The 12,756-nt window shown below is 40.6% G+C and overlaps 1 protein-coding gene across 5 annotated transcripts in view; it reads right to left on the reverse strand.

Moving 5' to 3' along the window:
• Nucleotides 1-12,756, reverse strand: part of LOC122872163 (interleukin-1 receptor accessory protein-like 1) — a 293,532-nt gene that overhangs the window by 26,182 nt on the left and 254,594 nt on the right. For all 5 annotated transcript variants that reach the window (XM_044188023.1, XM_044188021.1, XM_044188022.1 and 2 more), the window contains exon 7: nucleotides 4,354-4,486. In XM_044188023.1, coding sequence (XP_044043958.1) covers nucleotides 4,354-4,486 — 133 coding nt within the window. The remainder of the gene's footprint in view (nucleotides 1-4,353; nucleotides 4,487-12,756) is intronic.

Below are 12,756 nucleotides of genomic sequence, written 5' to 3' on the forward strand. Positions count from 1 at the left end.
TTGTCCTTTCAAACTACTAACAAAACAGGAAAAATCATAAACAGTTAGCGAGACACAGAGTATCTCCATTAAACCACCAAACAAATATAAAAACCTCAATCGGTTGATATGATTGTATTCCTGTCATTGTGGCATCAATGTCTGTCTTTTACAAGACTGTAAAATGCTAAGACGTACTTGGTTTGCAGCTTTATATGGACTCTCCAAGTACCCTGATTTCCCATGAAAATATCTGTAAGAGCATTAATTAGAGTTAGAAAATGAAATTTTACACTTGAACTGCTCCTCAAAAGGGTGCTGCATGCCCATGCACCAGGGACCAAAACTTCTTTTGGGTTTAAACTTCAGCAGCACGACCTTTATGTCTGTATTCCACGCTGTGATTTCACCTCTAAGATCCATGAAGTCTTGTTCTGCAGCCACAAGATTTTATATCAACCCGGAATCTCAGTGGTGAAACATTGTGCCAAAAGCTCCATTTCATGTATTACAGGCAGCCCTTCAGGGAATACTCCTGTGTGATTAATTTCCATTTCAAAGCTAAAAGCTCATGGAATGATGTCAGGGAGTGGGTTTGAAGTGGTGCACATTCAAATGAGAACAAAAAAATTTAATAAATAAAAACACACAGGGAGACAGTATCACGCGGTGGCACACAACAAAAATATGCACTTGAAAAACTTCAATGTACACATACTGTGGGCACCCACTGTATGCACACAAGCCTCCCCCTCGTGCCCCTGTACACACAAACACACTCTTTCAAAGTAGCTCAGGGTCACAGTTTTGATCTCATGGCTTGTTACCTCATTTGACTATCATACAAAAGCAGGGTTTCTAACTGTATGTGACGCACTCCTCAGTATTCTTCCTTCTCATCTTTATTTACCACCTACCCAATGCCGCCACCTGCCCCCCCCCCGAAATCCTGTAGGCTCTAATTGGCCTGGTGTCCTTCACAACAGAGAGCAGTGGTGAGAGCTGGATGGAGTAAGCTAGAAGGCTAATAGAGACATCTCGAAATGCCAGGTCACTGACTGGGCTGCTAACTCTCCTCCCAGCCTTGTCATGTTGCTTAAAGTTAACCTTTTCATTAGACGGCATTTGTCGACAACAGCGATTTTTCTAGGCATACTTGGGGTCCGTCAAAGGAGTACAGTGGGGCAGGACATGAAAGGGTGTGTGAATATGTGTATTTCAGTACAGACACACCACCAAAAATCTGAATAAATAGTTAGCTTGAAAATTCCTTAACGGTGAAATAATAGTTTTTTAACACTTCGGTTAATATAATTTTTAAGTTATAATCCTTAATATTTTCATAAAATCAAACCGTGGTTTGATACTATTTATGTTCTGTATTTTTTTAAGTCGGTCAGCAATAGCCATTCAAAGTATTTACATTAATTTATTACCTCTCTATATAGTAATTTTCATTGTTAGTGGCGGAGTCCGACATTCCAGCACTAGATTCAAATTGCCTAGCTACGCACGAGGAAACAATGTATGAATGTAATCCAGCATCGTTTGCAATTTTATCCCACTGATATCAGCCTCACTGTTCACTCTCACTCTCCTACTGTAATAATAGAGCTGTATTAAGTTACTGCTAATGCAAGGCGAATATTTCCTACTGCTTCTCTTTAAAAGCATCCAACTGGCAAAACACTGGGTGGCTTTTATTGTGAAGCTGTCACAGAATGTATTTGCACTTTAAACAGATACACCAGCTGCTGTTCTGTTGTATTTCTGACAAAGTAGCTATGTTTGCTGCCCAAAAATCCATCTGCATTGAAAAATAATTCAAAATTGAAGAGCAACATTTCTTTCCAGAAACAATGTCCCTGTTACTCTGGATAATACACACATCACTAGAACTACAGTTGGAACTACATTGGAACTACTGTACTCCCAAAACAAAATAGAAAATGCCTATGAAAACTGTTATTAGTGAGGTCTGTAGAAATCCACAGTAACCAGGATATTGCTGGTATATTTTTTCAATGTTGTGACACCATAAACAAAAGAGAGACAGATATTTTAAAACCTTGACAAATAAAATCTAAACTATTTGCAAGGCTAGATACCACTAAACAGGTAACATGATTTTGTTTCCTTAGTTTGATGCACTTTCCTTCCTCCACCCTATTTTCTGAATGCCCTGGTGATGACAGCAGTGCAAAAACACATTCTTAAGGATCAAGAATTTCCTCTTCACTGCTAAAACTCAATGACATCTGGGAGATGGTGACCACACCACTGCACAAATACATGGCATTCAATTACTTTATATTAATTCTGAAGCAACACCTTTCCCATATGGATGTCTGTCGAGATATGTATTCTGTTTATTTGATTCATTTTCTTGGATATATTCTAATCCTCTTTTCTTTGGGAAGTCTCTCGCTGCTGTGCTCCCACTTCATTTGAGAATCTGATCATAATCAACCTGTCTGTGTGAATAAAGGTGCAATATAATAAATAACAAATAGTGCTTGTTGCTTATATTTTTTGACAAGAGAGGGTTAATAGTTGTTATCTACTACTAGGAGTATCTCCATTGTTTCACACATGTTGTGTATTTACAGACTGAAGAATCCTCCTCCTGATTATCCTTATTAGGAGGGGGTCATTTGAGGATGAGCACTCGACTCTAGCTTTGATTGGCCTTCGCTGGCTGAAGATCAGCTCATCATCCAGGAATAAAATGTGGTTGAGGCACACTGTCAGTGTATTATTCTGCTCTTGTCAGTCCACCAAACAGACAAACTGTGACCTTTTCCAGATGGTCAATAATTACAGTAAGTGAAGATCAATTATCCTTTGAGTTTGGTAACAAATCACACATGGTATGACCTGCCACTCATCTGGGGCAGTTAATCAATCAAGTTTCTCACATTGTCTAACGTTAGCAATTAGCTTAAAGCACTTCTGTGCTGAAGTACAGCCTCACAGATCTGCTAGCATGGCTGTAGACTTGTAGTAGACTTGTTTGGTTCCAGTGAATTCAATAAATTATCCAACAAAGTGAAAGGTGAAAAAAAAAGTTATATCATAGACTAATACAATCAGCTATACTTAGCAAAAGTAAGCAATGTCTGCTGTAGTTTGTTTATGGTTGATTTTAATTTCATCAATAACAAATATTCTGGATGAGTTCCATATGTCAATGTGTTCAAGCTAAAACAACACTTTGTCCTTCTCTTCTTCCACTTTTTCCCCAATATGACCTGAATGGAGCACGAGCCAAAACAAAGAGCCATCACTATCAGAGAACATCAACTTGTCATTCAGCCAATTGCTGCATGCAAAGTTGTAACAAACTAAAGATGTCTTCTGTCTGGCTTCTCCTCAACTGATGATCAACTTTTCTAGACTTTTTTTTCGCCACACTAAGCACCGGTGTTTCAACCACAAATGAAAAATGAATGAAAAGATCAACTGTATGTGATAAAAAGGATTCATGTTTGTTTTGTTTGAAATGTAACTACTTGTTGGTGAGTTCAACAAACCTCAAGAGAGCAAAATGTTCCCGATATGAACTTGTGTTGTTTTTCTCATATGACTTGAATGCATCACAACCTAAAGCAAGGAGAGCTCCTCTTAAAAAAAGCAGCTTCCTACCAGCCAATTAGATGGCACTGTTGAATGGTCAACCAGCTTCAGGCAGTGTGTGTGCCTGGCCGCCAGGCTTTCACCTGATTTCGGAGTAAACAGACCTCTGTTTCCAGTGATGAGTGTGAGCAAAAAGATGGAGGTCACCTAAATGGAAAAGGAGGCTAACACCAACATTCTATTGAAGATTCAATCTGCTGTGCTGCTCTGCTATTACTGCCTACACGCATATTTCAGGGCAAAGTAATCATTGATCGCTGATGGAGCAATGCCTGAACTGTGCATATATATTGTACATGATAAAGAATGTATAGCTATCTACATTATTAAACAGCTACATAAAACATTCATGAATATCATTTAAATGATAGCTTGGTAGTGAAAAGTTCCTTTTAGTGCTCCGTGTGTTAATGTGTGGTCACACATTTGTGGTAACTGGGTCTAAATAGGTGTTTACCAGTTCAGCCGCAGGGTCAATTGCTGCTTTTGAAGAGATTAGAAGTATCTCATGAATTTGTTATAATGTGCTGTCCAAGCTCTGTTGTAATATTAACAGGTTTTGAAAAATGCCCATTCAATGGATTTAATGACTTAAAGTTTTTTCTTTTCTTTTGTTTTCATTTCTTTTGTTAATTTCACCAATTCTAAAGACTGGGTACGCCATAGCTTTGTGTCTTAAATCCTAATCGCCATTAACAATTAGGATTTAAACTCAAAATCTGATGGTGAAAGTCTTACTTGATGTCACTCTCCTGAACCCGCTCCTCATCCAGATCTTCAATGAACTTCTCCCCCTTCATCCAGTAGATAAGTGGACTGACGTCTCCGCTGTATCCAAAGAAGGCTCTGCATGTCAGGTTGACAGGACTTCCTGTGGGAGATAAGAGACAGGATATGAAGTAACACCTGCATGAACCTGTGTGTCTGGTGAGAATGTATAAGTAAGATTGTTAGTGCTGTGGCTAATTTTTGATTCCCTAATTAATAAATAGCTAGATTATGTGAATATTTTGCATCTTTTTCCAACACTGCATGTGTAATATACACTGAGAACAATACATCTTTTGCACAGCGGGTGGTATATGTAGGATATGTTGATACAGAGTGCTGGAACCTTCTCCTAATTGTGATCAGCTACATAAAAAAGCAACAAGGGCAAACATAAAACAGTAATGATGCCGCTACCATCAGTTTTCTATTGAAATGATTAAACATTATTTCCAGCTACCGTAGGACGCTACCAACATCAAAGCCATTCAAAAGTTGCAGCGTATGATGCACCCATTGTTTTCTATGTTAGCCCACACACCAGGGCCCACGGTAATGGATTAGGTTAATCTATTGTCATATTTCTCAGCATCAATGTGAGTCAACTCTCGGGAAAAACAGCAATTTTTTCACATTTGCTCCCTGGCAAATCATTAACCCAAAAGTCAACTGATGTCCATTAAAGGATGCAATGCTCTGTGACATGGCTGGTATGTGTTGCACTTAAATCTGATTTACTCTAGATGGGATGTTGCTTTGTGGTTTTTGCACCATCCTAAAAATCCACCATCTTAAAAATGTGCAACATAAAAAACAAGCAAAAGCTACACAATAAACACCACGTGGTTTCCCTCAATTATTATTATTATAGACAGGAGTTGGTTGAAACCTACATGGCTTACACATGGCCAGCAGCTGAACATGAAAAATCAAAAAATAAACAATCACAACATCTGTACTTTTTCCCTATGCCCCTCAGGTGGTGGATACCTGGTCATATCTGATACTGCATCAATGAGCACCAGCCTCGAACACGTAGACTTACATGTGCTTCCTGTTATTATGCTCATTCTCTTCAAAAACAACATAACAGCCTCCTTGATCCCATCAATTCCAAAAACCATCTCTCGCTCTCCAGAGGTGCCATCTTAAACCATTCCAGACCCTTTTTAAATTCCCTGACGACCTCTTAAACCTTAAAACACTCTCTTGAACCCTCTTTCACAGCAACTTCGCAGCACTGCTGTACCTTCATAAAAGCTCTTATACTCTTCAACAGTACTCTTTTCTGTAAGACCCTACGTGTGAATTTCAATCACCGTATTCTGCAGGAAGTACTTTGGAAAATTTTAAACACAAACGTACGGTACAGCTTTTAAAGTAATTTGAAGTCAGTAATTTGCACTACTAATGAATTCATATATGTTAAACTCACAATTCATGCCGATTTCTCCCTCGCCTATACACACTAAGTAGAAGTTCAAATTGCACATTATCATCTCAATTAAACTTGTATTTCTGTGACGATGAGCGGATGCTCTTGTGGGTCCATTGAAGTAGACTGTGACTGAGTCAACCATCATTCCACAAACTACACAGAAGTTATTGGTAACACGTAGCTTTCAGTATGTGTGTAATGAGAAAATAAAAGGCTGTTTATGCATTGCCAGCAGAGGTCAATGCTGCAGTGCGGTGGCTTGATTTCATCCCGATTTAATTGTAGCAATTTCATTTTTTTTTTCAAGAGCTGCAACAATGTGCAAGTACACTAAGGTGAGATGATTAGGGGAAGACTGCAGAGTGATGGTGGTTATTTAGAAACCATGACCACCATTTCAGGACAAACAAGTTCCAAGAAGTGGCTAAGCAGAAGTGGAAACTGAAAAACTGCTGTCAGACAAAATGATAACATAAGATTGAAGAGGTCAATTCCACAGACAAAAATAAAAAGAAAAGATCAGTGAGAGACTGTAAAAAATTTCAAAAAAAGTAAATAGAAGTTTTGAAGGGCAAAGTGTGACACCTTCATTGAAAGTATGTTGACGACTTGAAGTTCAAAGAGGAGCAGGTTACATAACCTTCCGTTAAAAATAGGAGATAAAAAAGTTAGATGTGCTGTACAATTGCGAACAGCTTCACTGTACTAAAATGTTGATTCTTGGGGGCATTTGAAATTGATTTGTATGGTAGTAATAGCTGAAGTTGAGGCAGTTGAAACAAAAGCACTAAAAGACATTCCAGTTAGCAAATGCAAGGACTGAAAAAATGGAAGAGAAAGAGAAAAGTCAGTTATGAAGACATTCAAGGTCATTTTTTTGTACTAGCAGGCAGTGTGATGTACAGATAGGCTTCCTGGGATGATGAGGACCATGAGAACAGAGGGGTAAGAAAGTGCAGAGAAAACACATATCAACAGACAAACCCCCTGCCTTCACATCAGCAGGAGTTCTTCTCTTTGCTCGGCTCCTTTTGCACACACATCTTCTGTGACTGGAAACAGATAAACCCCTTTTAAACCCATTTCTCTCTCTGCCTTGGATTAGAGACCTCTCATTCTTCTTTCACACTTTACACACACATGCTGCAGCCGACGGCGCGTCCATGAGTGTGTGGCCCGTGCTGCGGCAGGCTCACCTGGCGGAAAAAAAAGAACCACATCATCAAAGCCTGGGAATGACTCTGATCCATAAAAAAAGCCACCAATGATCAAGGAGGCTCCACCAGTTGTGCGTCCAAGAAGGCAAAAAGGTGATTCAGCATCTCTTCATTAGCACTCCTTGCTCATTGGCCCTGTGGCGAGGACTCAGAAGTCTGTGAGATGGGAGATAACTGTGGCGTATAATTGGGTACTTGCTAGTTCAAAGATAATAAGGACTTTATTTTACCATGGCCTGCTCTCATTTGGCCCTCTAGTGCAGTCTAGCATGCTCAGATGATAGCTAAAGCGTTAACAGGGAAAATCTGGTTTGCAGATTCAAAAAAGGCCCAGTTTGGAGTGTGGTTTTGCATTTTGTCTCACGGCTCCACAAAAATATTGTCTACAGCTGATAGACAAGGGCTGTGTGTGTGTGTGAGGGAGTAAGAGAGAAAGTGGTTTGGGGATGCTGGGATCTGTCCTGGACCACACACATATTCACACACATTGCCATACTTTCCCATTCCACCAGGGGTCTCTGTGGTGCTACAGAGCAGGAGGGCCGGTGTGCAGGAGGAGCACATAAAACAACAACAAAAACACACCATTTTGACAGGTGCAGACAACAGTAAAAGGAAACACGGATCCTTTTGTGTGCCACCTTTGATGTCAAGAGGCTTCACCCATGGATCCGAACAGCATGTTGTGTTGTAGCATTGACAGCTCCACTGCTGTGCTGACAACAGCCATGGTGTCACTCTCCAAGACTTATTCCAAGGGGCTCTTCATGCATATGGCTGCATGTTGTTCCCTTAACGACGACGCGCTAATTTGTGCCGGCTTTACTGTGAGCAGCTAAGCCTGCACGGGCAGAGGTTGTGTGCTCAGTTTGGGAAATGCACCAACAGCCATGAAGGGACTTAAGTGCATAGATTCTAACATTCAAATCCCAACTCTGGTCTTGGTTGGGGCGGGGGTGGGGGTGGTGAGTCTTAATGCGATTGTCTCCTCTCTCTTATCTCCCTTCGCCTCTAGAGCATCTCTCTCAGTCGCCGTGGCTGCAGGATGGAGACGTCAGCAAAGATTCCCGTGGCTAAGCAGAAAGACTGGAAGCTATGAAACCATGAAACACCACAGAGGAGTGGAAAAACAGGGAGAGACACAGAGACGGACAGAGAGAGCAGGCATGTGTGCGTTTCTGCATCTGTGTGCATGTGACAGAAGTACAGGCTAGCATGAGGGAAAGAGGGCATATGTGCATGTCAGTGTGGATGTGAGAAACAGGAGCTAGACAGAGGAATCACACACATGGGAGAGAACAAACCATTCTTCATGGAGAATTGAAAGACTTCCAACACAGAGTGAATAGAGGATCGTATCGCCCTAGTGCACTGAAGATTACATAGATTACAGATCAGTACATCCGCATGCAGTGTGTGCACCATCCATGTCGAGTTAATCTACCAGCGTTTCCCATTCAGATCCAAACAATCCGGCTCTTGAGTAGGGAAGCCATTATTTTTTTTTTTTTAACAGCCTTGAATAAATTAAGCCCTGAAGCTAACAGGAATAATACTTCAGAGAGGCAAGAGACTAAGCTTTTCTGAGTTTTTTTGGAAAGTGCATTTGCAACCTTAACAGCAATGAGAACACAAATAGCTTCCTGTTTAATGTTTTTGGTGTGATGGGAAGCAATTTAGGAGCTGGCAATTAAAGACAAATAATATGCACACTTCTTAAATTACTGCGAATCTGCAAGCAAGCTTGAGTTCTCTGCAAGATGTCTTTATTGCCATATTGATATTAATGGAGGCCAATGGCTGCCTGGAAGATAGTGTACACAATAAAATCTAAAGACACTGTTAATATTTAAAGTTCATTCTTGTAGTTGACAAAACAATCTCACCACAGTGTCCACTTAGTAGCTGTTCTGTTCTTCCAATCATATCAAAAGGATGACAAGTCCTTTACTTGGAAAAATTTCAATTTGGACATCTACAATTCCATGAAAACTGGGCAACTGCTGGGGAAGATTGTGTGAAATGATCGAAAGTTCCAGAGCAACTAAATGGACTTTATGGTGAGAAACTGCTTTAACAAATGGTCGACAGTAATGTTAAGTATGCATGACTTATAGCTAATGCGTTAAAATACAAAAAAACAGGCATAGTCCATGACCCAAAGCTGGCTGTATTTGGGAAACTATTTATGACCCGTGCAGACATAAAAACATAATGTAACACCAGTCTAGACCACAATCACTTCCCAAACCAAAGCAGCTCTACTTCTATGGATGAATTTATGCCCTTCAGTCTTCTTCCTTATTTAGGTTCAAATATATTGATATGTAGATACAGAAGGGTGATAAACTAAACTAAAAGCACAAGGACTCACTGAATGGTTTGATGAATATGAAAATGATGAATTATATGCTAAGGCCTTCACAGTCACCAGACTTTAACCCAACTGTGTACCTGTGGAAGACTTTGGAGAGAAATGTTAGACCGTGCTCTCCACCACCATCATCAAAAACATCAAATGAGGGGATATCTTTTGGGGGATTGGTGTTCAGAAACTTGATAATCTATGCCAAGGAGCAGTGAAGCTGTCCTGGAGGCTTTTATTTTGGGTTTTCATTTAATTTGTCACCCATCTGTGTATATTCCTGAATTTATCAAGGTATAATGTCAAAGGTATTTCTTCAATCATAAACGGCCTTAGCATTTTCGCTTTGGACAAGATAAACAGTCTGTGCTTTTAAAGCACAACCAAAACCTCTTCACAAAATGTCAGAATAACACTTCTGGCATTGGTGGAAAACTCTTTTCTCCCTTCGTCCAGCCGAAATGATATTCCCTCTACTCTCTAATTAGTCCTTCCTTTTAATGCAACAGTCTGGGCTCCACATAAAAGGATGTGAAGATTGCCCTGTAGCTTGTGATCAGCATGATAGCGAGCAACTGATCTGGACTGAGAAGAAGCCCAGGAATTGAATCAGTAGATAATATGATTGTCGATGGTGAAAGGGGGTTTCCCAGATTCAGCGGGGCATCTGGGCAGCATGGAGTGATTCCTGAAAACATTTTTACTGAATGAGAGTGAGCATTATATTTATCATCTGCTCCAGCACAACATCCAGGCAGTGAAGGGTCACACAAGTGATGGAGCCCTGTAATTGTGTCTGGGTACCTACTCACATCGGCGTTGCCAGATGTGGCAGTTTAATTGTCTCTCTGTTCAGCATTCACTTTGTTTTGTTTATTACAGCCCGAACATCTCCAATCACGCATTTTAAGGCAGCCATTGACTGTGCTGTGTTCAGTATTCATTTAGCTACATCCCCCTCGCGTCTGGTCAATCTCCTGTTATTCATACTTGGTATTGCACCTCATTATCGCTAAGCAGGCAAACTGCTGCCGCCTGTCCCCTTAATTAATGCAGGTAAAGCAAGAGACACAATACAATGTTTAAACTGTTTTCTGAATTTTATAAGCATGTTAACATGTGGCAATTATAACAGGAAATGCTCAATGATGTGTTGCGAAAATAACAATTTTCTCTGCTCTGTATCACTTCTGCCAAGGACTAGAAATGATTTACTGTAAGGTAGTACTGTTGAATATTACAGGGCAGTGGGAAACAAACAAGCTGGGTGAATAACAAGTCCAATTTGAGCCTTGTGGAACAGAGCATGACATTTGCAAAGATCAACACCCACTCTTTGCATTGATGTTCTCATAATACAATGTTCTTTAGCACAAATGCAGCGCCTATTATTGCAGCCCAATCCAGCGAAGAATCATTACCAATGTTAAACCTCATGTTCCTTATAATCTTGTGTGGAGAAGTCACAGTTGAATTCTCCTAATGAACAGCTAATTAGACATTAATGAAATACTTAAAGGGTACTTCACAAAACATTAGACAAATGCCACGTTGAATGGAGGAAACAAGGTAATACCACAATTAGAAAAGCATCAGATGATGAAATTGATGCTATTTTTACTAATGGTTTTGAGAGGCATTGTGAAATCGTAATGTGCTGTGCCTATTGTGGCTTTATTGGTTATTGTTCTGCATCAGTTGTTTCTACAATTTCCTAAACAGAATCATTTGTCAGTCAGGCCTCTCATCCATCTTGTTACTGATCCAAATACATGTCCAACTACATGTCCTCAGACAAATAAAAATGTTTCCTTTCCTTCCTTTTCAAAGGGGTGTGTCACTTACAATGATACAGCGGAGTTAAGTAGAAACTTTGCTGTAATCCCAGTTTTCTTGCCCAGTCTGATTTTTAGTCTGAAATGCTGCTGCTGCTATAAACTGAGAATGACAGTGAGAAGGCAGTGATTGGATACCAACAGCACCTCAACGCTTACTGGGCTTTGGTGCAGGGGTATGCAGGCAGAGGAGGGACTCCTGGCGGGCTTAGAGCAGAATGACGAAGCCATCTAGAGAATCCCTAAGCAGCACCATGTAGTTTAGCTACTGATGGAGGGCCAGAGAGCTGGGGAAAATGGAAAATGTGGTAGGGAGGGAAGAGACAGACATGCAATAAAAGAAAGAGAGGGACTGATGGCACTAAATAGCAGGTTCCTTGAGGCCTTGCTGGTCCACCTTTAAAGCGTGCCCACACCCCCAACAGTCCCATTTCCTAGCTGAAGCTCCTTGTGGTTAGATGCTCAGCTTGGACCCACTTTAGCAATGCTATTGTCCAGGGGATATGAATTATTCTCTCCCTCTCTACGGCTAAAGCCATCATGTACTTACCTCCAGTGTGCTACATGACTGAGGTTTTCTGCTCAAAAAGTCTACATCCAGCCTTATGTACACTCAAATTTGCTTGTTAATAATGAAATGTTATGACTCATGGCAGTTGCATAGCTGACTTTCAGGAACTGCCGAATCTATCAAATGCTATTTCTAGCCCCAGTCTGGCTCATTTGTGACAAATTCCAGCAGTGTAGAATTGTGTTACTCACACTAACCCATGCTAAAACAGGTCAATGCACTCCCAGTGAAGGGAGTCACTACATGTACACAAACCTAAAAATCTCATCGTACATTTCACATGCTGCCAACACTCTGGATATGAAGTCGTTCTTATGCTGGGATCAGACTACATAATATGATTATGGAAATATGATCCATGGTCATCAGGAACAACAATGAGTTACAGGCACCACAAAATGTCGGGTTATCCTGTGTGTGAGTGTGAGAAGCAATTCGCCCATGGAAAGACTTCCAAAGAAAGTTTTGATCTTTTTCTTTAATTTTATTAGTGAGTTGACAGTAGAAAGATGACAGGAAATGAGGGAGAAAGAGATGGGGCGACGACATGCAACAAAGGTCCCCAGGGACTCTAACTAGGGGTGTTGCGGTTCGTGGTCAGTGATTTAACCCCTAAGCCACAGGGGTGCCCCACTTGCTTAAATTAACAATGTCTATGACACTTTAGACAGGATGGTTGTTTAACAGCTGTGATCCTGGAAGTCTCTGGACCCTCCTACCCAATCACCTTTGCCTGTCATTCAGGTCATGAAAGCTGAGACCATATTATACTCTGGCCATCATCCCTTATACTGTATGTTCACATGTTCAGGGGTTCACTAAAACATTGGATGTACCTCATTGCAGCAGAGTGGCCCATGTCTCCTAAGCCATCAGTGAAAAGAATCTAGTCCCTAAATGGTCCAGTGGAGCAAACTCACCAGCCAAGATCAAAACAGCTTACTGTG

This window comes from Siniperca chuatsi, linkage group LG24 (assembly GCF_020085105.1).
Source record: "Siniperca chuatsi isolate FFG_IHB_CAS linkage group LG24, ASM2008510v1, whole genome shotgun sequence".
In the NCBI taxonomy this organism is placed as follows: Eukaryota; Metazoa; Chordata; class Actinopteri; order Centrarchiformes; family Sinipercidae; genus Siniperca; species Siniperca chuatsi.